The 27286-nt window shown below is 37.7% G+C and overlaps 1 protein-coding gene and 1 long non-coding RNA gene across 2 annotated transcripts; one reads left to right on the plus strand and one right to left on the minus strand.

Annotated features, from left to right (window-relative positions):
* Window positions 1-7164: 7164 nt before the first annotated feature.
* On the plus strand, window positions 7165-11313 carry LOC104093572 (uncharacterized). Its single transcript, XR_685682.4, has 3 exons — window positions 7165-7489; window positions 10025-10075; window positions 10319-11313. It is a non-coding gene; the product is annotated as an uncharacterized lncRNA (long non-coding RNA).
* An 8286-nt stretch (window positions 11314-19599) lies between these two features.
* LOC138902469 (protein WEAK CHLOROPLAST MOVEMENT UNDER BLUE LIGHT-like 1) lies at window positions 19600-21797 on the minus strand. The gene is made up of 3 exons (XM_070190337.1): window positions 21653-21797; window positions 20545-20912; window positions 19600-19926 (listed from the first exon to the last, which is right to left on the minus strand). Exons 1-3 carry the CDS (start codon window positions 21795-21797, stop codon window positions 19600-19602), a joined length of 840 nt encoding a protein of 279 aa, XP_070046438.1.
* Between the last annotated feature and the right edge of the window lie 5489 nt (window positions 21798-27286).

The following is a 27286-nucleotide window of genomic DNA, read 5'->3' on the forward strand; positions in this document are numbered from 1 at the left end:
ACTTGTTCAAATAAAAGGATCTAAATTTGAGGCAACAGAGATGGTTGGAGCTGCTAAAAGACTATGATATTACTATTTTGTATCATCCCGGGAAGTCCAATGTGGTGGTCGATGCCTTGAGTAGAAAGGCGGTGAGTATGGGTAGCCTTGAATTCATTCCTATTGGTGAGAGATATCTTGTAGTTGATGTTTAGGCCTTGGCCAACCAGTTCGTGAGATTAGATATTTCGGAGCCCAGTTGGGTTCTAGCTTGTGTGGCTTCTCGGTTTTCCTTATATGACCGCATCAGAGAGTGCCAATGATGATCCCAATTTGCTTGTCCTCAAGGACACGGTTCAGCACAACAATGCCAAAGATATTACTATTGGAGATGATGGGATGCTGAGGATACAGGGTCAGATTTGTGTTCCAAATACAGATGGACTGTGTGAGTGGATTCTTGAGGAGGCCTAGAGTTCGCGGTATCCAATTAATCCAGTTGTGCGAAGATGTACCAGGACTTGAGGCAACATTATTGGTAGAGGAATATGAAAAAGGATATAGTGGGGTTTGTAGCTCGGTGCTTTAACTATTAGCAGGTGAAGTATGAACATCAGAGACCGGGTGGATTGCTTTAGAGGCTAGAGATTCCAGAGTGGAAATGGGAGTATATCACCATGGATTTTGTAGTTGGGCTCCCACGTACTTCGAGAAAGTTCTATGCTATTTGGGTAATTATAGATCGGCTGACCAAGTTCGTGTACTTCATTCTAGTTTGGACTACTTATTCTTCAGAGCAATTGGCCGAGATTTAAAACCGTGAGATTATTCGCCTTCAAGGTGTGTTGGTGTCCATCTTTTCATATCGAGGCATGCAATTCACATCACAGTTTTGGAGAGCAATACAGGGAGAGTTAGGCATACAGGTTCAGTCCGAGAGCACTATCTGGATATTGGAAGATATGTTACGCGATTGTGTTATGGATTTTAGGGGTTCTTGGTATTAGTTTATGCCGCTTGCAAAGTTTGCCTACAATAACAACTACCAAACGAGTATTAAGATGGCCCCATATGAGGCTTTGTATGGGAGACGATGTCGGTCTCCGGTGGGTTAGTTTGAGTCGGATAAGGCTAGGCTATCGGGTACTGATTTAGTTCAGGATGCTTTGAAAAAGGTTAATTGATTCAGGATCGACTTCGCACGGCACAGTTTAGATAGAAGAGTTATGCCGACCGGAAGGTTCGCGATGTTGCATACATCATGAGAGAGAAAATACTAGTAAGAATTTTGCCTATGAAAATTGTTATGAGGTTCGGGAATAAGGGAAAGTTGAGCCCTTGGTATATTGGGCCTTTTGAAATATTTAAAAGGATTGGAGAGGTGGCTTATAAACTTGCATTGCCGCCTAGTCTATCGGGTGTTCATCCAGTGTTCTATGTATCCATGCTCCGGAAATAAGTCGGAGATCCGTCTCATGTTTTGGATTTCAATACGCTTCAGTTGGATGGTCAATCGGACGTGATTTGATAGGTTTCAGCATCGAACGTAGAAGTTGGAGTTTGTTAGTTTTCATTAGGCTTGAATTGGGTGTGATTCATGTTTTAGAATTGTTTAATGTAATTTAAGGCATCAACTAAGTTCGTATGATGTTTTACGACTTATTGGTATATTTGGTTGAGGTCCCGGGGGCCTCGGGTGGATTTCGGGTGGTTAACGGATCAAAATTTGGACTTGAAGCATTGCTAGAAATTTTGCCTTCTTGTGTAAATGCACGTGTGGATTTTTTATCGCATGTGCGAGCATGGAAGTGCAGAAGCAAAAATGGCAGAGTGAGGCAGTGGCCATAAGTGCGAGGGAAATTGAGCAGCTGCGTGATCACAGATGCGGATGATGGGTCGCAGAAGCGCATGTGTCCGCAAAAGCGGAAGCGCGATCGCAGAAGCGGAGTCTGGGATTCCAATGGTTCATTGCAGAAGCGAGAGATTGGTCATTTTCGCGACACCGCAGATGCGACTCAGTTAATCGCATGTGCGAAAGGCCCTGGACAGAATATATTCGAAGTGTCCGAGATTTCTTCTCATTTTTGGACCTTTCAAGCACGGTTGGGGCGATGTTTCAGAGGGAATTCATGGGAATTCTTGAGGCAAGTCACTTGTGGGTGCCATACGATATGGGGAAAATGCGGGTGGCTTAGTGCTTAGGCAACTCCTCGTGTATGATATCTTTGTTTTCCTCAAGCAACTTCTCTAAGCAAGGCGACAGTGTCTCTTGAAAACTCTCATCTTCCTCCAGACTTGCGATGGTTGCCACGAACATCGGCTCAACCTTCTTGATCCCCTTGTCAACATGCATAGCTGAGAGTTGTGCTTGGCTCTGTCCATGTGGCATAGTCATTGTAAGTACCATGTAAGCTCCTTCTCGCTCCACAACCAAGAGACGTTGGAGGTAGGGGTCGATCAAAGTATGACAATGTCTAAAGAACTCTTGCCTAGTATGATGTCAAAGATATCCATAGTGGTTATGGTAAAAAATTTCATACCTTTCCAAGCTCCCAATTTGACACCAACTCCATTAGCTACCCCACTAGCATTTTGTATCTCGGCATTCACAGTCTTGACGCGAGAGTTGGTTCCTACTCTCTTTGCGGCAGCCTCAATCACAAAATTATGAGTTGCTCCAGTATCCACCATTTCACGAGTGGACTTGTTATTGATGGTGAGATCCATATATTGATTGTTATTCTCGGTAGGTTGGATAGCTTGCTTCGTGACAACACCACATAATCCGATCATACCCATTTGTGAAGTTCCCGAACTCTCTCCTTGTGGATTCTCCTTCCGTTAACGGACCATGACACTAAGGCTCTTGAGATCAGGACAATTCCTGAAGTCGTGCGGCCCTCCACATATATAGCATCCCTTCTTCTCGTCCTGCGCCTTCTTCTCGGTGTATCCATGACGACCACTCGACCTTTTGGAATCTTGAGTCTTGTAGTATTGTTGTTGTTAACCTTTGATTCTTTTCCCTTGACTTTGTCATGCTTGTCATGCCTAAAATCTATCAATGATTCGGCCTCCACTATGGCTTGGTCTATGTCTGTCACTTGTCGGCGTTGCAACTTCTGCTTAGCCCAATTTTGTAACTTGTCCATGAAGTTGAACAACAAGCAATCATTGGTCTGGTTGGGGATTTGAAGCATAAGGTAGTGAACTCCTTGACATAGACACGTATTCTCCCTGTTTGCTTTAACTCCCTAAGATTGTGCCTCTTGCCCGCAGCCCTCCTGGATGACGTTGGCTTGGGTGTTGACAACGTTAATTTCTCCGCCATTCGCCATTTCCGTAGTGGCAACCTTTGTTCTGATACCAAGTTGTTACGTACTTAGCCGTTAACAAAGTACACGTGCGGCACTTGACAACTTGCTCACGATCTTGTCCAACTTACTCATGTTCTTGCTATGCAAATTCAGCGTTACTACACTCAAGATCACTAAGAGAATTATAGAAAAAATACAATAGAATTGTATTAGAGAGAACTTGTATTGTTTTTTTGGTGAATTACAAATGAATGACCCCATTTATATACTAGTTTCCTAGGGGCTAGTGTGTAAATATTAATTGTTATACAAATCCTTAATATTTACAAGAAAATGACTTTCTCTATAATTCTCTATAAGCCTAGAAGATTCCACGGACACTCCTTTAGAAATTCCATAGGGATCTAGGAGTTTTCAAAGAAAATGTCCATACTTTTCTAGAATCTTCTCACAAATATTAGTCTTCTTCCTATGTAAGCTTTCACATGGTATTAATATATGCCAAATGATATCTATGTGGCATGATGACATGGCGGATCATCACACTGTACGAAAATATGGAATATCCCAGCTAACCCGCGGTCGGCAAACCACATTTGACAACCCTTTATAAAGTCAATGACGTTTATGAAACGTACTAAGAATATTAAGTTTTAACTTACCGCGACCTCAATCACAACTAGCCAATCTTCCAAATAGTCAATAATATGACACCCCAAACGTTTAACACAATCCAATCTACATATAAAAATATGGACTTTTATATAATATCATCATATACAAGTCAATATATTTCATTTTTGGCTAACAATTCAGTTACAAAGCCTTCTGCAATTCACACTCATATCAAATTTGATATTCGGAGTTAATAATGAAATTATTCAAGTCCTTAAAATCATTACTCGACTAATTACATAATCCAAAGTTACTATTCACTTCTTCTTTACCAAATCAACAATGGTGAAAATGTCATACTCTAGAGTTTCCTCAAGTCATAAATTAAATAGTGTTTCCATCTTGAGAATACACTAATAGTACCCATTTCATTATTATATATACTTGAAAAACAATCCTGTTCTTAAATTACTTGGGCTGAATATCTAAAATAAAACCTAGTCTGCACTCATGCTTTGCAAGAGCATTTTCTTGATCTTAGCTTTCTTATCCTCCAGCTAAAGCCTCGTTTCCACGATGAGAAACAGACATGGAGCATCAGTGGTTGGTGCTGCTTTATTTTCAGACGAGACATGAAAGCTAAGTTGTTTTTTTTGCACTTTATAAGGTACTGTACTATGGACCCCAAAACCACGACACCTATGGCTTTAATAGGATGCATTAGATTAAATAATACATGCATTAACTTTATGTATTAATAATACCTTGTTTGGTATACTTTTAAACATATTTATTAGTTATGGAGTATTAGTAATACACTCTATTTGGTTTTATCATATGTATAACTAATGCATAGGAAACTATGATATTAACAATGCAATGAGTTTTAATGCATGCATTAACTTAGTTAAAGATAAAATTGCCCTTTAAAATTTATGCTTGATTAAAATATGTTATTTTATTAATGCAAGTTTGATACTTAAATTGCTCCAACAATTTTATTATATCTTATAATTTGTACTCTGCTACTACGTATTGGAATGCACTTATAATTAGCTCATTTTTCTTTTATTTTTTTAATTCAAACTTTCCTTGCCTAATAATTCAAGAAAAGGAAAAATAAAATTATATCCCTAGTAAATAAATAAATACTTAGCATTTCTTTTTTTATAAATAAATATTCAATTCTACACTACAATATAAGTAGACAAATCTAATAATTTTTTAAAACCTTTTTCATATAAAAACATTCCTCAAAATATGTTTTAAAAAAATAAAATAAAGCGATGGACTGGTTATGAGCGTATTTTTGTAAACAAATTTTTTTTTTAGAATTTGTGCAATACTTTAGTGCATCAAACCAAACAATAGATAAGAAATATACGAGCATAACTAATACCAACATTACTAATATACCTTATTCAACATAATTCTTATGCACCCTACCAAACGAGCCCTTAGAGGTCGTTTGATAGGATGCATTAGATAAAATAATGCATGCATTAGCTTTATGTATTAATAATACCTTGTTTGATACACTTTTTGAACATATACATTAGTTATGCAAGGATTAGTAATACACCATATTTGGTATTATCCTATGTATAACTAATGCATAGGAAACCATGGTATTAACAATGCAATGGTTTTTAATGCATGCATTAACTTAATTAAAGATAAAATTGCCCTTAAAAATTTATGCTTGATTAAAATATGCTATTATATTAATGCAAGTTTGATGTAAAGCTTGAGACTGAAATTGCTCCCGTAATTTTATTATATCTATACTCCGTCAATTTCTTCATTGTAAATTTATAATTTGTACTCTACTACTACATATTGGAATGCACTTATAATCAACTCATTTTCCTTTTACTTTTTTAATCCAAACTTTCCTTACCTAATAATCCAAGAAGGTGAAAAATAAAATTATATCCCTAGTAGACAAATAAATACTTAGCATATTTTCTTTTTATAAATAAATATTCAATTCTATACTATAATATAAGTAGACAAATCAAATAAGTTTTTTAAAACCTTTTTCATATAAAAATATTCCTCAACATATGTTTCTTCCAAAGGATAAAGTGATGTACTTGTTAAGAGGGTATATTTGTAAACAAATAATTCTTTTAGAAATTGTGCAATACTTTAATACATCAAACCAAATAATAGATAAGAATTATGTGAGCATAACTAATACCAACAATATGAATACACCATATTCAACATTATTCTTATGCACCCTACCAATCGACGCCAACTGAATTTGGGACCACAACTTACTTTCCTATTATGTCGATTTATAGCATGTTCGGCCAAACTTCTCCAAGCTGAAAAAGACTTTGTTTTAAAAAAAAAGTGCTTTTTTCAAAGTTGAAGTATTTGGCCAAGCTTTTAGGAGGAAAAATAGTGCTTTTGAGTAGAAGCATAAGTTATTTTGGAGAAGCAAAACAAAGTACAGCTTTTTTCTAGAATCATTTTATTGAGAATCACTTTTGAGAAAAAAATACACTTTAGGAGCACTTCTTAAAAGTTTGGCCAAACACTAATTGCTGCTTAGAAGTATTTTTCAAATTAATTAGTCAAATACAAATTGTTTCTCACCAAAAGTATTTTTGAACAAAAAACACTTCTCAAAATAAACTAATTTTTCTAACTTGGCCAAACAGGCTATTAGTCATGTTGTTGCTGCAGTGCTAATACCAAACTTTGTTATCTCTATGAATTCAAAACAAGTTAAAAACATAAATAGAAACATAACGTGATTTAATCAAAATGAATTTTCAAACTCACAAATTGTATTGTGCACCTTTAACGAATTTAATCTTCTCATTATTGCCCAAGGTTTGGATTCATTTCTCTAAGAATAAAACAGATTACATTGTTTTGTAATAACAATAATTTAAATTATAGAACTTTGACTATCTAAAAAAAATAGAGCGAATCACACTTGATATTTTTTTTTTTATTTAAAAACTATATTGTAGAGAAGATGGGAAGAAAAGTTTAATTTTCAGTTAAAGAATTCTAAGGAAATGTCTTAGTATTTATAGCCAACAAAGTGGGAGGCGTGAAAAAGGTGCAATTCAAAGCCGCCTTTTTTTTTTTATATCTTTTTACGAATAGACAGGTGCCTTTTACGGAAAAAGACTCTCGCTATTTTAATTTTAAGAAATGGCATGAAAAATAAGGAAAAAAAGGGGGAAAATGGGTAAAAATAATATGTCAATCAAGAAAATGGAGCACACGGCTTGCCTTCTTTTTAACCCAATTTTTTTTTAAAGAGATACTAGAAATGTCTTTCTATTTTCACCCAACAAATTCTTTTCCTTCTTCTCAAGTTTGGAATCAAAGTAACTATAAAATCTCTTAAAAGAATCAAAATACTTTGCAATAATAATAATAATAATAATAATTTGTCTTTCTATTTTCACCCAACATATATGTATCTGCTTGGCACTCATGTTTCAACACTCCTATATCCTTCCGCTCTTCTTCTAATCTGTTCTTTCTTGCTGAAATTGACAGATTAACAAATTGTGTGGTTGGCTTTGTTCTTCTCCACATCTGAATTGGTTAGTTTCCACTTCGTTCTTTTCGAGCTTCTAGGGTTCGTGAATCAATTTTCTCTTTTAGGTTTCCTCGTAGTTTTACCCTTGGAAATTTGTCAATAATTTACTCCTGTAAAATACCCACTCTTTATGCTTTTAGCTTTGAAAGAGAAATCTGTTTTACCTCTGATTTTTATGAAAGACTTCATTGTTGGTAGCTTTGCAACAGAAATCTGTTTTATCTCTGATTTTTATGAAAGATTTGATTTTTTTGAGATGGGAATCTGTTGGGATTTTAGTTGTAGAAGTAGAATTTTCAATTCATTCTCCTGATTGCTTGAGGAGTTGGACTAAGTAATTTATTGGATCGAGGGACTTCACTTACTTTTAGCAGCTTCTTTAATTTGGCTCTTTGGAGAACCTTTATACACTAGATTATGTCTTTAGTGAGTGTTATTTGATGATTGACACTGCAAAAGAAAGTTCTTATATAGTTATCAGTATGTTTATTGCTCTTCTCCGTTTTCCTGGAAACCTATTTGGCACCAGGGAAGGAGAAAAGTATTTGAATCCTTGAACCTAAGAGTATCTATTGATTCTCTGTATTCAATTAAATATGACATGGGAAACCTTTGTTTGTTAGCTTAGTAGGGAGTAAGAAAAGGTAAGAGAATCTAAATTCCATTAATGCTCTAACTCAACAACAACAATAACAAACTCAGTATACTCCCACAAGTGGGATATGGGGAGGCTAGTATATACACAAACCTTAATCCTATAACTCGAGTGGAAATATTTTAGCACATGTACTCATTTTAATTCTAACCGTCCTCCAACCACTCATACCCATGGAAACGGTTGTTCATTTTGCCTGTGTTTTGTTGACTGGAATTTCTTGAATGCTGCTTTTTCCATAGACTTAAGTTTTTTTTTAATTCAATTTTACCATTCGATTTGACCCACTTAAATTTTTTAGAGGAACCTCAACTAAAGATTTATTATTTGCATATATAGCAAGTTGGTACAAAGACAAGAGAGCAAAATAAAGGGGTGAGAATAGAACCTCCAGTTAATAGAGTGGGGAATATCAGAATAATGGAATCGGTTTCACAAGCGATTTTCGCGAGCAACTTCTTCCATTTCAACACAGTAGTACAGAACCACTTGCTTCTTTTTCTTTACTGTTTCCTTCTCCATCTAAACACAGTAGCTGTTTGAGAGAGAGTGTGTGTGTGTGTTCTGACAAAAGTGCAGGAGAGTGCTGTAGTGTGCCTGTTGTTTAAGGATTTTTGACTAAGGTTTTCGTCATCCAACAATTTGGTGTTTAGGTCACTGTACAAGATGCAGAAAGATCATCAACCAAATGTGCCAAATAAAAGCTGTGTGATGCTTAATTCACTTACATTTCTGTTAATGTGGATAGCTTATTGCTTTCAGTGGTTTGCTACTTTGCATATAACTCTCTTGTCTTTTACTCTGTCATTTACTCAGTTCAGAATTTGATTGCTTGGGTGGCTTTGTAGAAATATATGCTTTATGATATTCAACTGTGTTCGAGGTTATGCATATTGCTTACTTGTGTGTTAGGATTTTAAGACTCAAATTCTTTTTAAGAGTTAAGTGGTTTTTTTAAAGGGATCAAGATTAAAGGGATATTCTAATTCCAGTAGGTGGAAAATGGAAAGTTTAGTTTTATGACTTGAAGATGAAACTGGGGACTGCTGTTCAGAGCTTAGATGATGAAAGGGATTAGAGCTGGATCGTAGTGTGTCAATTTCATTTGTTTGATAACAAAAAAGACGACTGGAAGTTGTTACCATTAGCTAATACATCTGATTACAAATAAAAATTGTGCTAGGGTTTTTTTGTGTCCTTAATATAAAACTCAATGTTGCAGTTCAAGTATAGATTCTGTTGTTAGCAAAGGTAGTACACTGTGAGATGTGTGGTAGCCGCATGCCACAAGTTTGGATCCTAGCTGGTGAAACAGCTCTGGTATCTAAGTGGTGATGAAGAGTAGAGAGACAGCCCATTATCCTCTAAAGCTGGTCTGATGGATTTCGTCTCAAAGGAAAAAGAAAAGGTTCTATTGTGGTTTAAAGTTGAGTAGCTTAAAATTCTGAAGATGTCCGGAGATAATAGAGTATGTCATATGAAATGGAGAGATGGATATTCTGAAAAATTCCTTGTTTATTGCATAAAAAAGAGGGACAAAGTAATTCTAATGCTGGTGTCTCCATTTTATGCTTTGGTCAGCTTATTTCATTCCTTTGTTTCGTTTCCTCGCTGTGTTACCTTGTATAATATTTTGTTGATTTTCATAGATCATATAGAATTCCATTGTGAGGGTATCATAAATTTACTTTTCGGGACCTTTGTTGAACATCCTTGGAATTGAAAATTTATTGCATCCAATACCTATTGGCAATTGCTGTGGGTGATCTTTCATTTGTTTTTACAGTTATACTGCCAATAGTTGGCCTTTTAGTGATGTTACTTTCACTGAAGAGTTTCTGTACTCTGATTTCTCTGCTAATTTATTTTTTCTACTATTCGAAGGTTTCCAAAGTGCGTGGAGCTAAAACTTCCTCGTGAAGGAGCTGATTTCTGGTTTGTAGCTATTATCATTCTCTTTCTGAATTATTTTGTAGCTACGGACATTCTCTTTCTGAACTATCTTCTCCATCTTTCATTTATCGAGCTGAAGCTTAATTTTGGGATTACTGATTTGTATTAACTTATATCATAGCTGAAACCATCAATCTGTAGGAAATTCTTTCTTTTTTTTTTGGTAACAGCTTGTTAAAAATTTGTTTGTGCATAACCTCTGCACCTTTAATGCTATGTTTGCAGAATATTTTGTATCAGGACTATTTGGCTCATTGTAAACTAGATTGCCTATCTGCATAAGTTGTTCAATGTCAAAAACTTAGGTTCAGTGGTGGAAACTGGAATAATGGACATTATAAAATTGCAGCTAATAGACAAAAGGTTATAAGGACCGCAACTATCTATCTGAGAGACCAAAATAAAGTGGAACTTGAAAAATTATCTACTGTTGTGAACCAAAAAGGAAAAGTTGTCTTTCAAGACACTAGCTTGATAATGCTTCTTGTCAGCACGCAGAATTGTTTCAAGGCATCTTTGAGCTCTCACAGGTCTGTCCACTTGAAGGCAAAATTATCTTCTCTGGCAACTGAAACTTCAGGAGAACAAAATGCAGCCTCACCTAGTGATGGTTGGCTATATTGCTTGAGGAAAGGACAGGCTCGAACACTTCATTTATTATGACATTTGTTTGTTCTTCACGGTTTGTCGTTATGACCTACCAGAGTCAAGTCTTGGCACATTCTTCTTGTCTCCAAGACATGTTGAAGCCAGCGAAACTTAAAGTGGAGTTTCCTTAATAAGATACTGTAGCTGCTCTCTGTATGTTATGCCCTTCTATGTTGCTAAGATTTTGTGAAGTTGTTCTTGCTTGGTTTGCTGCTATATATCAAGAAAGCATCTTGTACTTGACTCTTAATTGCACTTCTCATGTGTTTGATGGCATGCTTTGCCATGGTTTCAAGTGTTTTAGACTTTTTGCTTGGATGAAATTGGTGGAATAGCAGTTTCTGAAATGAAAATTTAAAGGGGTCTAGCAATTATGGTCTCCCTTCTATTAAATGGATAACGTAGAAGAATTATAGATTAAGTTCCTTTTCAGACAGACTATGGTCTCTTCTTTATCCTCGAATTATGTACGGAGTAACAGTTTATGATTAAGCTGTTAATTCTTTTTCTCCAACTGTATGTAGATTCCTTTATTTCTGCAGAGCAAATAAATATATTTCTGTGCTTTCTTAGCCTCTTTGTATCATTTTGAAATGACAACACCATCATGTATCTACTACGCAGTTTGTGAATCTCTGAACTTTTATTTTTGGAAAATAATTAAATCGGTGTCCAGTTGAAATGTTGAAGTTGATTAATTTGACAATTTAAAAGTGAATGTCCATACAACTCTGAAGTGAAGTCCCTAATGTTGATTATTGTACGATGTACTTCGATTTGTCTTGTTAGTTTGTTTTGTCCATTGGAGGCTCAACTGTTCTGAAATTTGACATTTGAGTAGAATACTTGATATGGTAAAAAATACTGGATCAACTTTTTATTTCCTTCTGCAAAGCCTATTTTCAGATTTCTGGCAGTTTTTTACGGACAATAATGTTCAATTTGGGGTGGGTTCAGTTTTGCTTTCCCACAAGTACACATAATGTTATCGAGTAAACTACCCTCTATAACTCCTCAAAATTTTAATAGCCAATGTTTTTTTCCCCATTTACACGAAATGGCCCTTCGGCCCAAACATATTGCATTTAATAGCCCGAAATATCTATTTTGTATATTTTTTGTATAGTGACAATTTATTTTGTATAGTGACAGTCTATTTTATATATATTTTGTATAATGACAGACTAGTGTATATAAATTGTATAGTGGCAGTCTATTTAGTATATTTTTGTATAGTGACAGTCTATTTTGTATTGTGATGGTCTATTGTATATAAATTGTATAGTGACAATCAATTTTGTATATTTTTTGTATAATGACAGTCTATTTTGTATAATGATAGTCTGTTTAGTATATATTTTGTATAGTGACAGTCTATTTTGTATATCTTTTGTATAGTGACAGTCTATTTAGTATATATTTTGTATAGTGACAGTCTATTTTGTATATATTTTGTTTAATGATAGTCTATTGTATATAAATTGTATAGTTGAAGTCTATTTAGTATATTTTTGTATAGTGACAATTTATTTTGTATAGTGACAGTCTATTTTAGTATATGTTTTGTATAATGACAGTCTATTTTTATATATATTTGTTATAGTGACATGTAGACACATCAGAAGAAAAAATGACGTGTAATTAAAACCTTCCACCCCATCCCTTGTTGTCTTTCCATTCACCATTAATTTCTCTCATTTTCAAAGTTTAGAACATATTCAGATAATTTTCCATAGTCTCATCCGATTGATCGGAGTCGACTGTGGTCGGAACATATACTGCAATTAATATAACCTTGCAGGTTTAAGCTCAGCAAGGCATGTTCACAAACATAGAGAGACCTGAAATATTTTTATCGTCCTCTACATTACATATCTAAAACCCTAGTGCAAGAAAGCCTTCTTTTTCAGCCTTGAACGAAACTCAGGCTTTACCAACTTTCATCAATCATTTCCTTTACTTTCAGACCAATAAAATTCCAAGGGCCTATATCTCTGATAAACACTTTTCATTCCTTCTATGCCAATAAACTTGACCTTCTTTCCCTTTTCAGACCATCAGAAAAAAAAATTAACCCCTGCCGTCTAACCATTCAAATAATCATAAGTTAGTACTGCCTAATACTATTTCATAATTAATTGGGTATTGTACCAACTTATTATTTCTTTCATACCATGTTCTTAAACAGTTTTTTCTTTTAAACTGGCTGGTTTTAAACCTTCTATGCTCTTTTCTACAATTAATTACTCAATAGGCCAAGAATTAACACCAGAGCAAGGGAAAAAAATTAAAGAAGCTAAAATCAGAGATGAAAAGAGGTGGATTGCTTGTTGATGGGGAAGCTTCGGAATTTGGAAACTATAATTGATGGGTTGAAACAGTCAATGATGGCAGTGATTGAAGCGGCGGAGTTGGCGGTGAGGTCTGTCTTTGTAGCCATGGCTTGCCTCTCTTTCCGCATCTGTCTTTGCAGATCTGCGCCTCTTAGTTAAGTACTTTTGGACAAGCCACTAAAATTATTTTTAGGTTATAAAATGTATATTGCAATTTTTGGGCAACCGGGTGATATATGTTTGGGCCTATGGACTATAAATAAATTTTGTTCAATGTTATTTTCTTTTGGATGACAGAGAAGCGCTTCTGGCCCAGTTGCTAGCTATATTGAACATTCTCCCGTAATCAGAAATGACTTTTCCCATGATAATATTTTCGTTGACCAAACCTTTCTCGAGGACTTTTGTATCTATACCCGATTTTGGGGTTACAATTGAACTAATACCCATTTTGCAAAAATGTTTGCAAGCTTACCAACTTTACGATCAACTTCATACCTATCGGGTCTAAAGTTAAAAAAATTAGTCTGAAGTGAAAACAATTACACTTCAGATGCACTTAAGGTCAAATAGGTCTAAAGTGCAACAAACATTTTCATGCACTTAAGGCCAAATAGGTTTGAAGTAAAAAATTGCACTTCAGATGCACTTAAGGCCAAAAGGTCTGAACTGCAACCAATGGTTTTATGCATTTAAGACCAATAAGTCTGAAATGAAAAATTGCACTTCAGATGCACTTAAGGCCAAAAGGTCTGAAGTGCAACAAACATTTTCATGCACTTAAGGTCAAATAGGTTTGAAATGCAAATTGTCCAGAAACAGAAATTTCTTCTTCGAATTATAATAATTCAACATACGATTTAATATTTAAATCTACTCCAAATGAGCTCAAATTTGAAACATAACCTCTAAATATCATCAAGAACAAATCCTAATCATCAATTTATCAAAATAACAATAATTCTAACGAACCCATTTTGCAATTAAGAAAAAGAAGAAGAAACCCAAAGCAATAGTAAAAACTAAACCGTCATAACAACTCACTACTATAAAACATCATAAACTACTTTAAAATATATTCACAAATACCATATAAAATCACTGTCACCCGAAGAAGAAGAGAAAAAGTGTGAAATTGTTTAAAAAGTGGATACAAGTTAAAATAATTTAAAAACTGAGTGTAAGTTAAATGGGGGCGACCAAATAATACGCTTGTGCAATTTTTCTGCTTTGCTTGTAAGCACACAAAACTGTGTAGTAAGGGTGGGCATCGATCAGTTCGGTTTTGTAGAATTTCGGTTCGGTTAATTCGATTTTCAGTTTGCGATTTTAATAACCAAAACCGAACCATAATAACTTCGGTTCGGTTTGATTTAATCAGTTCGGCTTTCGGTTCGATTCAGTTTTCGGTTAGAAGCATAGGCTTTTTATCCTACAACTTTATATCACTGCAACCTTTGTCTCTTTCCTAGGACAAAACTGTTCATAATCTGAATTTATCAGACTCACATGGGTAAATGATAAAATTGACATCCATATTATTCATCTGTTATTCTCCGTCATATATATAACTGAGTTATCGAACTTCACCTTCTCGGAATTTCATTTCAGAAAGCCAGGTAGATAGAAGGCAAATGAATTTTCTTACTTGTTTAATTAGACGAAGCTTCCAGAATTTAAAATGACATTTGGCCTACAAGTCGAGTTGAAATTGAAAAAGAATACAAAATCCATCTCCTACAAATTATATTCATGATCCAAATATGGGCTTTTTCAAAAGATTTTGAAGATTCAACCCTACTTAATTAAAACATTTTGTCAGGCATATCTTTTGAAGGTCAGTAGTAATTCAAGTTTCAGCTTACAAATGAAATTACATATAATCGCATATGAATGGATTTTGAGCATATATTACAACTTTTATAAAACAATTGACTTGCAGAAATGGAGCAAGAATGTTGTAACTTTCACCAAACCTCCATCACTAAAACCACCATCACGGCTAAAACCACTGCCACTTCAATTGTTAGCACCGTGATCACTGCTCCAATCTCAACCGGGGATGAATTTTGTGATTGGTAATTGTATGTGTATACGGTCGAAATGGATTTCGGCCTTCGTACGTCCGATCGAGATCGAAACATAATGGACAGAAAAAAGTCTTCATAATATCGAGATGAGATCCGAAAAAGGCACAAATGAGCTTCAAGTTTCAGGGACAGTTCAAATATCGAGCTCGAAGTAGTTATTCGGGTCCAAACCGAACTATGATTAGATGTGATGGAATCGAGCTTAAGGGCCAGAAGTCAACCAATACCGAGCCCAAGTCATTACCGGACCCCGAGTTGGTATCGACTTCAAACCCGCTTAGAGCTCTAAAACTGGAAACCGACCAATACTGAGTCCGATCAAGATCGAGCTCATAGACAAGAATCGTTGCAGCCGCACTAAGGGAGAGAATCTCGGCGGGAATTAGGAAAAAACTGATTTATCATGGGTTCCCCACTATGTATTTTTAATTATATCTAAAGTATGATTCCTCACTATCAAAGGGGTGACTATATTTCTGTAAAAAAAATAAGTTTTGCATACATTGTAACTCAGATATTATACATTCCTATATTGATGAATTATCCTGTTTTAAGCTTTATAGATTGATTTATCTTGCTTAATCCATAAATCATCTTCTTTTCAATTTTGCTTATTTTTCATTCTTTATAGTCAAAACCCGATATTTCTATTTATTCTTATAATTTGTGTCAATTTATACTACATACCCTTAGAACTATGTATAAATTCAACTCTATCCGTTTTTCGGGTAAACAATTTGGCGCCCACTATGGGGCTAAGGATAATAGTGGTTATTTGATACGAATCTGCAAAAACACACCATTTTACGCTTGTTTTCGGAAGTATCTTAGATTTCGGATTAGCAACGATGAGTTCTCAATTAAATGGCCTTACCTATCGACAACGAAGCTGGCCTTCAAGGTGAGAACAACAACTCGACACCTAGGGCCGAAGTCGAAGTACCATTAGATGTTAATTCGCATATGGCCATTGAGACAAACCAATGTTCTGAACCTGAAAATAGCTTTCACGGTGGTACTCGATCTGCAGCTCGAGAAACCCATATTGTTGAGGAAAACAGAATCATCTTGCATATGATTTTCGAAATGTTGCAAGCTCAACAGGTAGCGATAGCTCAGTTGTAGAATTAAACCCAGGTATCGAGCAGGCCAGAGCCCAGTCTACCCCGAGAAGTCACCCACAGAACGGAACCAGCTATAATAAGGTCAAATGAGCAAGAGTCGGGAACTAATCCCGAAATTGCTAAGATGTTCGAAGAACTGACCAAACGAATAGAATCAGGAGAAAGGAGGATCGAGGCAAACGACAAAAATATGAAAACATATAACTCTAGGGTTGATCAGATCCCGGGGGCACCACCAATACTAAAGGGATTAGATTCCAAAACATTTACACAAAAGCCTTTCCCCCAAGTGCGGCTCCTAAACCGATCCCAAAGAAGTTTCGCATGCCCGAGATTCCTAAATATAATGGAACGACCGATCCCAACAAACATGTCACCTCTTACACATGTGCCATCAAAGGGAACGATCTAGAGGACGATGAGATCGAATCTGTATTATTGAAAAAATTCGGTGAAACCCTGAGAAATGCGGCAATGATATGGTATCATAATTTACCATCTAACTCTATCGATTCTTTTGCTTTGCTTGCATATTCTTTCGTAAAAGCATATGCTGGGGCCATAACAGTCGAGACCAGGAAGTTGGACCTATTCAAGTTAAGACAAAAGGATAACGAGATGCTAAGAGAATTCGTATCTCATTTCCAAATGGAACGAATGGATCTACCACCAGTCACAGACGATTGGGCTATTCAAGCTTTCACTCAAGGTCTAAACGAACAAAGCTCGATGGCTTCACGGCGGCTGAAGCATAACCTGATCAAGTACCCAGCTATTACTTGGGCCGATGTGCATAATCGATATCAATCCAAAATAAGAGTCGAAGACAACCAGTTGGGCTTTGGGTCCGCTATTAAAAGGGCAGCCAACCGAGAATAGAGGTCGATCAAAGACCGATACCAGCCGTATAATGGAAATCCTACAAGCTCGGTGTGATAAACAGCTAAAACGATATTACTGCTAATGTACAACCCCCTCCCCCCTGTTCAATAATATTTCGAAACTAACCCTTGTAGGTGTTCGACCAAAGATGAGGATTAATGAATTCGATCAGGAACAAAGATGGATTATTCAACATGATGCCTTAGGTTTGAAAGCACGCGTTGCACTCTTTTTTCCTTAGACCGGTTTTGTCCCAAATGGATTTTTCGGCAAATGGTCAAACGAGCCATGCCCATGTAGTTGGCCCGAGTCCTGACACAAAACATGAACACATGTATAATGACTTACAAAGAATTTTTTTTTCTTTACCGATATCTTATATCCAAGAAAAATTCCTCTGTTTAGAGATCTATTATGCAAACAAGCTTAAGGGCCGACCATTACCATAAATCGGGGACTGCCAACCGAAAAATCAACAAGTTCGAGCAACACTCACTCGACTATAAAGCCCAAGGGTTACACCAACTCGAGTTCAAGCAACCATTCTCACTCGGGGACTATCTACGAAGCTCAAGGGCTACCTATTTCGAGTTCTAGCAAGCACTTACTCGACCACTAAGCCTATGGGCTACTATTATTTTGAGTTCGAGCATCACTTACTCGACTACTAAGCCTACAGGCTATATTACTTCGAGTTCGAATCACTTACTCGATAATATGCCTACGGGCTACGTCACTTAGTGTTCGAGCAAGCACTCACTCGACTACTAAGCCTACGGGCTACATTACTTCGAGTTCGAGTCACTCACTCGACTAATAAGCCTACGGGCTACGTCACTTCGAGTTCGAGCAAGCGCTCACTCGACTAATAAGCCTACGGGCTACATCACTTCGAGTTCGAATAACTCACTCAACTACTAAGCGTACGGGCTATATTACTTCGAGTTCGAATCATTCACTCGACTAATAAGCCTACGGGCTACATCACTCCGAGTTCGAGAAAGCACTCACTCGACCATTAAGCCTACAAGCTACATTACTTTGAGTTCGAATAACTCACTCGACTACTAAGCCTACGGGCTACTCTTATTTCGAGTTCGAGCAATCACTCACTCGACCATTAAGCCTAAGGGCTACATTACTTCGAGGTCGAAACACTCACTCGACCAATAAGCCTACGAGATACGTCACTTCGAGTTCGAGCAAGCACTCACTCGACTACAAAGCCTACGGACTACTCTTATTTCGAGTTTGAGAAATCACTCACTCGACCATTAAGCCTACGAGCTACATTACTTCGAGTTCGAATCACTCACTCGACTAATAAGCCTACGGGCTACGTCACTTAGAGTTCGAGCAAGCACTCACTTGACTACTAAGCTTACGGGCTACATTACTTCATGTTCGAATTACTCACTCGACTAATAAGCCTACGGGCTATATCATTGAGTTCGAGCAAGCGCTCACTCGACTAATAAGCCTACAGGCTACATCACTTTGAGTTCGAGCAAGCACTCACTCGACCATTAAGCCTACGGGCTACATTACTTCGAGTTCGAAACACTCACTCGACTAATAAGCCTACGAGCTACATCACTTTGATTTCGAGTAAGCACTCACTTGACTACAAAGCCTATAGGCTACTCTTATTTCGAGTTTGAGAAATCACTCACTCGACCATTAAGCCTACGAGCTACATTACTTTGAGTTCGAATCACTCACTCGACTAATAAGCCTATGGGCTACGTCACATCGAGTTCGAGCAATCATTCACTCGACTACTAAGCCTATAGGCTACATTATTTAGAGTTCAAATCACTCACTCGACTAGTAAGCCTACGAGCTATATCACTTCGAGTTTGAACAATTACTCACTCGACCATTAAGCCTGTGGGCTACATTACTTTGAGTTTGAATCACTCACTCAACTACTAAGCCTACGGGCTACCTTATTTCGAGTTTGAGCAAACACTTATTCAGTTATAAAGGCTACAAGGTCCAAATTCGATCAAATTGCCTAAAGCCTTACGAAAACATTCATAAGGCATGAATGAAATGAAATCTTCATAAGGCAGAGAATAAAACAGAGGCATGTCGAGAAAAGAAAAGATCTTTATATATATACAAGAATGTTTACAATGTCCGAACATGACCCTACACAAAAAACCAAAATAGAAACTAAGGGCTAAGTTTCTTGGTTATCTCTAGGGCGGTCTCTTCTCCATCAGGCTCCTCCCCGCTCTCGGACGGACTCTTACTCCCATCATCATCATCATCACCGTCATCATCATCGGAAGCCAAGGCTTCAACATCGGCTTCGAGCTCTTTAGCCCTTTTATTTCTTCGGCGAGATCAAAACCTCGAGCATGGATCTCCTCGAGGGTCTCCCTCTGAGATCGGCATTAAGCAAGATCAGCAACCCAATGAGCTCAAGTGTTAGCAGTCTCGGCTGCCTCTCTTACATGTACCTGAGCAGCTTCAGCATCTAATGCATTCGCATTGGCCTTTGCTTTTTCGACATCAGATTTGGCCTTGGCAAGTTCAGAGGCCAACCGAGCCTTGAGCTCCTCTATTTTTCTTGCTTGAATTGAGCTCTTCTCCTTCATGCTTTGAAGTTGTTTTTTGGCCGATGATAATTGGGCTCGAGCAATTTCTTTTTCTGCGGCAAGACGGTCCATGCCATCTTTCCATTCCAAGATCTCCGCCCTTATCATATTGACCTCCTCACGAAGCTTCCCAATCACCTCAAGCTTCTGCTGCAGATGTGAGATAAACATATTAGCCACCGTTACAGGATCGAGCCCATGGGTTTTTAAGATTATTATTACTTGCTCGATTAGGTCGGTCTGGTCTGAATGAGACTTGGCCAACTCAGCTCGGAGGTCTTTGATCTCTTCTTCCCTTTGCTAAAGAGGAGTCTAAGGGCGTTCCTCTCCTCCGTGACCCGTCGGAGGTCGGCCTCATACCGACGCAACTCAGCTCGAGACCGAGAACATGCTTCTCGATGAACCGCTGCGGCCTACGTAAGAAAGAAGAAAAGAAGTTAGAGAAAAATAGCAAACATAAAAGTAATATGAACGAAGAGAGTTAAAGCTTACCCGATTCAAAGCTTACTGCACTTCACAAAAAAGAACCGACACATCACTAGGGCCAGCAACATCCTCGACTCCAGTAACCAAATCACATAAGGGGTCCTCCCATTCATGAGACTGGTTTATCTTGAGGGCCCCCAAAGCTTGGGCTTCCCGAATCGCCCCTTTGGAAAGGGCATGGAGAGTGGGCGAGTCTCCGATTACTATTGCCCCAAGCGACTCGCTTGGGGCGTTCTCCTCAGTTCAGAGAGCTTCAGGACCGGCCCCTTCTGATATACCCACCGTTTGTTGATTTCGGTGGGAAGCATCCTCAATCTCTAACGATTCGGGGACTCTGCCCAAACCTTCCTTTGATATCTCCTCAGTACGAGGTGGAACTTTATAAATCACCATCGATTCAGCTGCCTTTGGGTCATCGATGGTTTTCTTCACTCGGGCCACCAGTACGGACCCGTCATTTTCTTCTTCTTCTTCTTCATCCCTTAGACGTAGAACCGATTCTATGGTTAAAGGGATGGTATTCTTCCTCGGTTTTGGAACTTCGGAAGTAGAGGCCCTTTTTCTCTTATTATCCTTCACCAGGTTTGGAACAAAGGTCGAAGCCTCTTCTTCGACGGGCGAGGACCTCAAAACCGTATCTTTTCCCACACCTACATACAGAAAAATTGATTTAAGTATATGGAAAACATCTCGTTCGAACTACCAAAGATACGAGAAAGAGGTTTACCATAATTTTTTGCCTCCCATCGGCCCTTTGACAAATCACGCCATGAGCGCTCGGCATATGTGGAGGTCGAAGCTAGATCCCGTACCCAGTTCTTGAGGTTGGGAACTGCACCGGGCATCCAAGGAACCGCTACATCACAGAAAGGGGATATCGGTGAGAAAATAAATGAAAGGGAAAAATAGTAGGAGAAAACAACAGAATTACACTTATGTTTCATGTTCCATTTCTCGACAAATGGCATCTTTTCAGTCGGAATCAGGTTTGAAGTCTTCACTCGAATGAACCTGCCCATCCTTCCTCTATCCTTGTGCTTGTCTATGCTCGAGAATAGAATAACGAGGGTGAAAGGCATCGCCTCGATCTTGCTCACGAAGTAACGAATCAAAATAACGATCCGCCAAAAAGAAGGATGGATCTGACCTAGGGTTATTTGGTATTGATGGCATAAATCGATAATAACAGGGTCGGGGGGACCTAACGTGAAAGGGTAAGTATACACACTTAAAAATCCTTTCACGTAAGTGGTGATATCTTCTTTAGAAGACGGGATTACTATTTCTTTGTTCTCCCAATTGTAATCTTTCTTTAGCTCTTCGAGGTGCCCCTCGATTATCGAACACATATACCTCGATACTGGCTCACATCAGCCGGGAACCGACGAGCCTTTGTCGACCTTAAAATCAGAGATAAGAACACACGCCCCAGGAACGCACTTGTCAAGCCGTGGCTCCACCGGTGTTTTGTCGGCGGTAGACTGTGAAGAAGAAGCATGTTCTTTTTGAGGAATGGTTTTTGATGTTTTCGCCATTTTGGATTTAAAGATCGAAAATAGAAGGAGGTAACAAAGATTTGGTGTTTTTGAAGAAAGATTTTGTAGTAAAAAGTCACAGATTTACAGATGAACTCAGAAGATGAACTCGGAAAATTTAGAGATTGAAGATGTAAAAGTGATAAATAGTAAAAGGAGGGGCTATTTATAGATTGAGCAATGTCGGTTCAATATCAGCGGTAGCAGACCACCGTTTGACACGCATTAAATGCCTTGCAAAACTAAACCATCGGGAAAACTCTCACGTGCGTCATGATCGAGCCCGATGTAAACGTCAGCTTATATCTGATCGAGCCGTTGAGAAATTATATCGTTTCTCGCCATATCCTTCTCGAGAAACGAGGGGACTATCTGTATACGGTCGAAACTGATTTCGGCCTTCGTACGTCTGATCGAGATTGAAACATAATGGACCGAAGAAAGTCTTCATAATATCGAGATGGGATCCGAAAAAGGCACAAACAAGCTTCAAGTTTCAGGGACAGGTCAAATATCGAGCTCGAAGTAATTATCGAGTTCGGGTCCAAATCGAACTATGATGAGATGTGATGGAATCCAGCTTAAGGGCCAGAGGCCAACCAATACCGAGCCCAAGTCATTACTAGACCCCGAGTCGGCATCGACCTCAAACCCGCTTCGAGCTCTAAAACTGGAAACCGACCAATACCGACAAATACTGAGTCCGATCGAGCTCATAGAGAAGAGCCGTTGCAGCCGCACTAAGGAAGAGAATTTCGGCGGGAATTAGGGAAAAACTGATTTATCATGAGTTTCCCATTATGTATTTTTAATTATATTTAAAGTATGATTCCCACTATAAAAGGGGTGACTATATTTCTGTAAAAAAATAAGTTTTGCATACATTGTAACTCAGATATCAACATTCCTGTATTGAAGAATTATCCCCTTTTAAGTTTCATAGATTGATCATCTTGCTTAATCCATACATCATCCTCTTTTCAATTTTGCTTATTTTTTATTCTTTACAGCCAAAACCCGATATTTCTATTTATTCTTATGATTTATGTCAATTTATACCACATACCCTTAGAACTACGTACAAATTCAATTCTATCCGTTTTTCGGGTAAACAATATGTTTCAGAAAGGTTGTTTGATTCAGTTATGCTTGAATTTTCTTTTGTATCCTAGAAAATATGACTGTCAAATTCGGTTTAACCGAAAATCGAAATTAAAACCGACTACCAAACCGAATACGAAACTTTTTAAAACTATAAACCGCAAACCGATCGAATAAACCAAAATTTTCGGTTCGATCGGTATTTTGGTTCGGGCTAATCCAATTAGTATATGTATATATACAAGACATGCGCTATACATGTTTGGACCAACAACCACTAGCCACGTCAAACGGGTGTAGTGTATGCATATGCTCCTTTATTTTAAATATACTGCCTTACCTGACAGAAAGCTTACCCCCTCTCTCCGCCCCTAAAAAGTTCCACTATTAACGGATTGTCCAAGGTCCCACCTCCCTTTTTAATCAATTTCACCAGAAATAATATACTCACTCCGATCCACAATAAATAATTTTTTTTATGTTTTCACATAAATTAAGAAATTCATATTTTACCATTAAATAACAATAAAATTGACCATATTAACCTTTACTATCTCTTTACATAAACACCCATAACACATACTCAAACATTATTTACTCCAAGGGCAATGTAGGAAAAAAAAATCTTTAATTCATTCTTAAAATCTGAAAAAATCACTTATTTTGGATCACAAAAAAGGACCAAAAAATCACTTATTGTGGACAAGAGGTAGTAATATTCAAATTTCAAAGGTATAATTCAACCCATAGAAGAATTTTTGTCGAATTTCGAGAAAAAATAGGCGTATGTTCCCATTGAAAATCAAGGAAAAAGCTTCAATTTTAAGTATGTTTTTTTTTTTTGGCTATAATACCTATATATTTTTGTAGCAATTATTAGAATTAGATCATCTCTTCTTACATTTTGGCCTTTTTTTTGTTTTTATTATATTTTGCAGTTTTTTTATTTTTTAATATCTGGAAATTTTTATTTCGCTCATTTCGAGATTTTTGGAATTTATGAAATGTTTTTCTTTTTCTTTTTAAATTTTGTCATGTCAATTTTTGAAATGAATATTTAGATTAATTAATTAAATTGAGTTTAATATAAATTGTTGTCACTGTCACGATCCAAAAATTCAACTAGTCGTGATGACACCTAACCTAACCTGCTAGGTAAGCCAGTTAACCACTAACCAATTTCAATAACAATCAATAAAGCATATAAGTAAAGAAATTATCTGAATATGATACATTCCCCAAGAACTGGTAGTACAAATCATGAGAGAAAAGAATAGAGTTTACAAAGCAGAAATGAAATAAATACATCGTCTGTTTGATAAATACATAAACAGAATTTTATAGATCTAAGGCTAGCACGAACAAGAGACAGCTATAACCGGGACGCAGGTGCAACTTCAAATCCAGTTCTCATCGAACACAGCAACATCGGCAACCAACATGTACTCAACAAGCATGCAAGTTGCAGAAGTATAGTATGAGTACAACCTTAGGTTGAAAGTAGTGACAAGCTAACAAAAAGGTCGGGTTCAATACTAATATTCCACCACAGTTCATAACACCATAGTACAATAACAAAAGAAGAATCTCATAAATAAAAGGCTCAGTTCGTTCACAGTTCCAGAAAAATAAGCATTTCTTTTCAAGTATCTCAGTGAAAACCCAAATCTTTAACCGAAAAAAGCCTAAGTACGAGTAAGTTTGAAAACTGTGATTTTTCCCAAAACTTCTTTCAACAAATAGTAAGATGTTTCATTTTCAGATAGCATGAGGAAAGTACTTCTATATGCCTACATGTTAAGATACAGGTAAAATCATAAATATTCCCAAAATCGGGTAGCACAAGAAAATGCACCTCTATGCATGTATCTCAAGTACGCGTGTCAAATGCAATGCATCTCGATGATGAGCTCATGTACTCACACTCTCAGAGTACTCAATCTCACTGTCTTGCATTCTCTCTCACAATGATCAGCACACTCAATCACTCAGCGCTGTACAATACCCGCTGCGGCGTGCAGTCTGATCCATTTATGACCATACGGCCCGTTGCGGCGTGCAACCCAATAGACATATATATAGTCAACTGCGCTCACTGGGATGTGTGCAGACTTCGGAGGGGCTCCTTTCATCCCAAGCACTATATCGCTGCGGCGTGCAACCCGATCCCATAATATATAAATAACCATAAGGCTCGTTGCGGCGTGCAACCCGATCCATATACATATACAGCCCTAAGGCTCATTGTGGCATGCAACTCAATCCCATAAATGTAATCCATATATCGTTGCGGCGTGCAACCCGATCAATAAAATATAATCAATATAACATGTTGCGGCGTGTAGACCGATCCCAAAATATCACTCTCACTCAAGCCCTCGGCCTCATTCAGTCATCAATCAGTCCAGTCTCACTCATGAGTTCACAATGTCACGAAACTAGCCCGACAATAATGATATAATGTATCGATAAATAACAACAGAGATTGCGATATGATATGCTTGTGAATGCGTATGACTGAGTATGTAATGCAATGAAAGAAGATTACTCAACAACGGAAATGACCTCAATGGGTCCCAACAGGATAAGCACGTAGCCTAGACATAATTTCTAACATGAATCACAACTCAATAACTCTAGTACGTAAATTTTATGGTTACAGATATGATTACATAACCAAACAGTACCACAAAAATAACGGAATTACAACTTACACGGTACACACCCACAAGCCCATCACCTAGTATGTGCGTCACCTCAATACTAATTAGCTAACACGTATTTTGGGGTTTCATACCATCAACACTAAGATTAGAAGAGTTACTTACTTCGAACAAGCCAATTCCAACACCGAGCAAGCCAAGAGATGCTCCAAAATGCCATTCCCCGCGTTCTAACCTCCGAACGACTCGAAACTAACCAAAAAAACTCAAATACATCAAACAATGCTAAAGGAACCAATCCCGATCGAAAAATATCAAATCTTGAATCAAAATCCCAAAATCGGCCAAACGCCCAACCTAGGCCCGCACCTCAAAATCCGACAAAACTTACAAAATTCAACAACACATTCAATTACGAGTCCAACCATACTAGTTTCACTCAAATCTGACTCCAATACGATGTTCAAAACTCAAAAATTCATATTATGAAACTTTAGGCCAAAACCCCCAATTTCCTCTTTAAAATTCACAATCCAAATATCAAAAACGAAGATGGATTCATGAAATATAACCAAAACCGAGTAGAGAACACTTACCCCAATTCATATGGTGAAACTTGCTTCTGCCCATAGCTCCCAAAATGAAGAAACAACCAAAACCCTCGATAATATAGCTTCTGCCCATCGATTCCACATTTGCGGACAATTCGTCGCATCCGCGACTACCGCTTTTAAGGTAAACTATTTGCTTTTGTGAAAACAACTGACCCAGCAATCCCTCGCACCTACAGTCATGGAGCCGCTTCTGCGCACTTGAACTGCATCTGCGGCTGCGTAGGTGCGTCCAAGCACCCGCACCTGCGATCCTCACGCCCAACTCCCCTTCACGCTTCTGCGACTCATTTGTCGCTTCTGCGACCATCGCACCAGTGCAAACCAGCCGCAGGTGCGATCACACTAGAACCAACAGCTAGCAAAAATCCAAAAATGCAATGAATGATCTAAGCCTCATCCGAAACTCACCCGAGCCCCTCGGGGCCCCGTCCGAACATGCCAACAAGTTCCATAACACAGTACAGACCTACTCGAGGCCTCAAAACACACATAACAACATCCAAATGATGAATAAATCCAGAATAACTTCAAATTTTGCGCACAAGTCCCAAATAACATAATGAAGCTATTCCAATTCCCAGAATCACAATCCGAATCTGATATCAAAAGGTCCACTCCTGGTCAAACTTTTTCCAAAAATCCAGTTTTTGCCATTTCAAGTCAGATTCAACTACGGACCTCTGAATCACAATCCGGGCGCGCTCCTAAGTCCGAAATCATGCAACGGAGCTAAGGAAACCATCAAAATTCCGTTCCGGGTTCAAATTTATAAAAAGTCAAACTTGGTCAACTCTTTCAAATTTAAAGCTTCTAGCTGAGAATCATTCTTTCAAATCAATTCCGAATAACCTGAAAACCAAAACCGATGATTCACATAAGTTATAATGCATCATACGGAGCTACTCATGCCTGTAAACTACCAAGCGAAGTGCAAATGCTAAAAACGACCGGTTGGGTCGTTACATCCTCCCCCACTTAAACATAAGTTCGTCCTCGAATGTGCCAAGAGTTGTTTCCAAAGCCATCAAACCACCGTATAACCTTACCATGCACATACCCGGGGGTGATCCCGCGTCACCCTATCCCATATAGGTCCGATAACACAACATGA

This window comes from Nicotiana tomentosiformis, chromosome 12 (genome assembly GCF_000390325.3).
Source record: "Nicotiana tomentosiformis chromosome 12, ASM39032v3, whole genome shotgun sequence".
Lineage (NCBI taxonomy): Eukaryota > Viridiplantae > Streptophyta > Magnoliopsida > Solanales > Solanaceae > Nicotiana > Nicotiana tomentosiformis.

Excerpts from the sequence above, each read along its gene's own strand:
- LOC138902469 (XM_070190337.1), bottom strand. The coding sequence starts at position 21,797 with ATGGCGAAAACATCAAAAACCATTCCTCAAAAAGAACATGCTTCTTCT. Across the intron at positions 20,913-21,652 it reads TGATTTTAAGGTCGACAAAG|GTGTGGGAAAAGATACGGTT; the intron begins GCTCGTCGGTTC and ends TTCTGTATGTAG. Across the intron at positions 19,927-20,544 it reads CCCACCGAAATCAACAAACG|CAGAAGCTTGAGGTGATTGG; the intron begins GTGGGTATATCA and ends TCACATCTGCAG.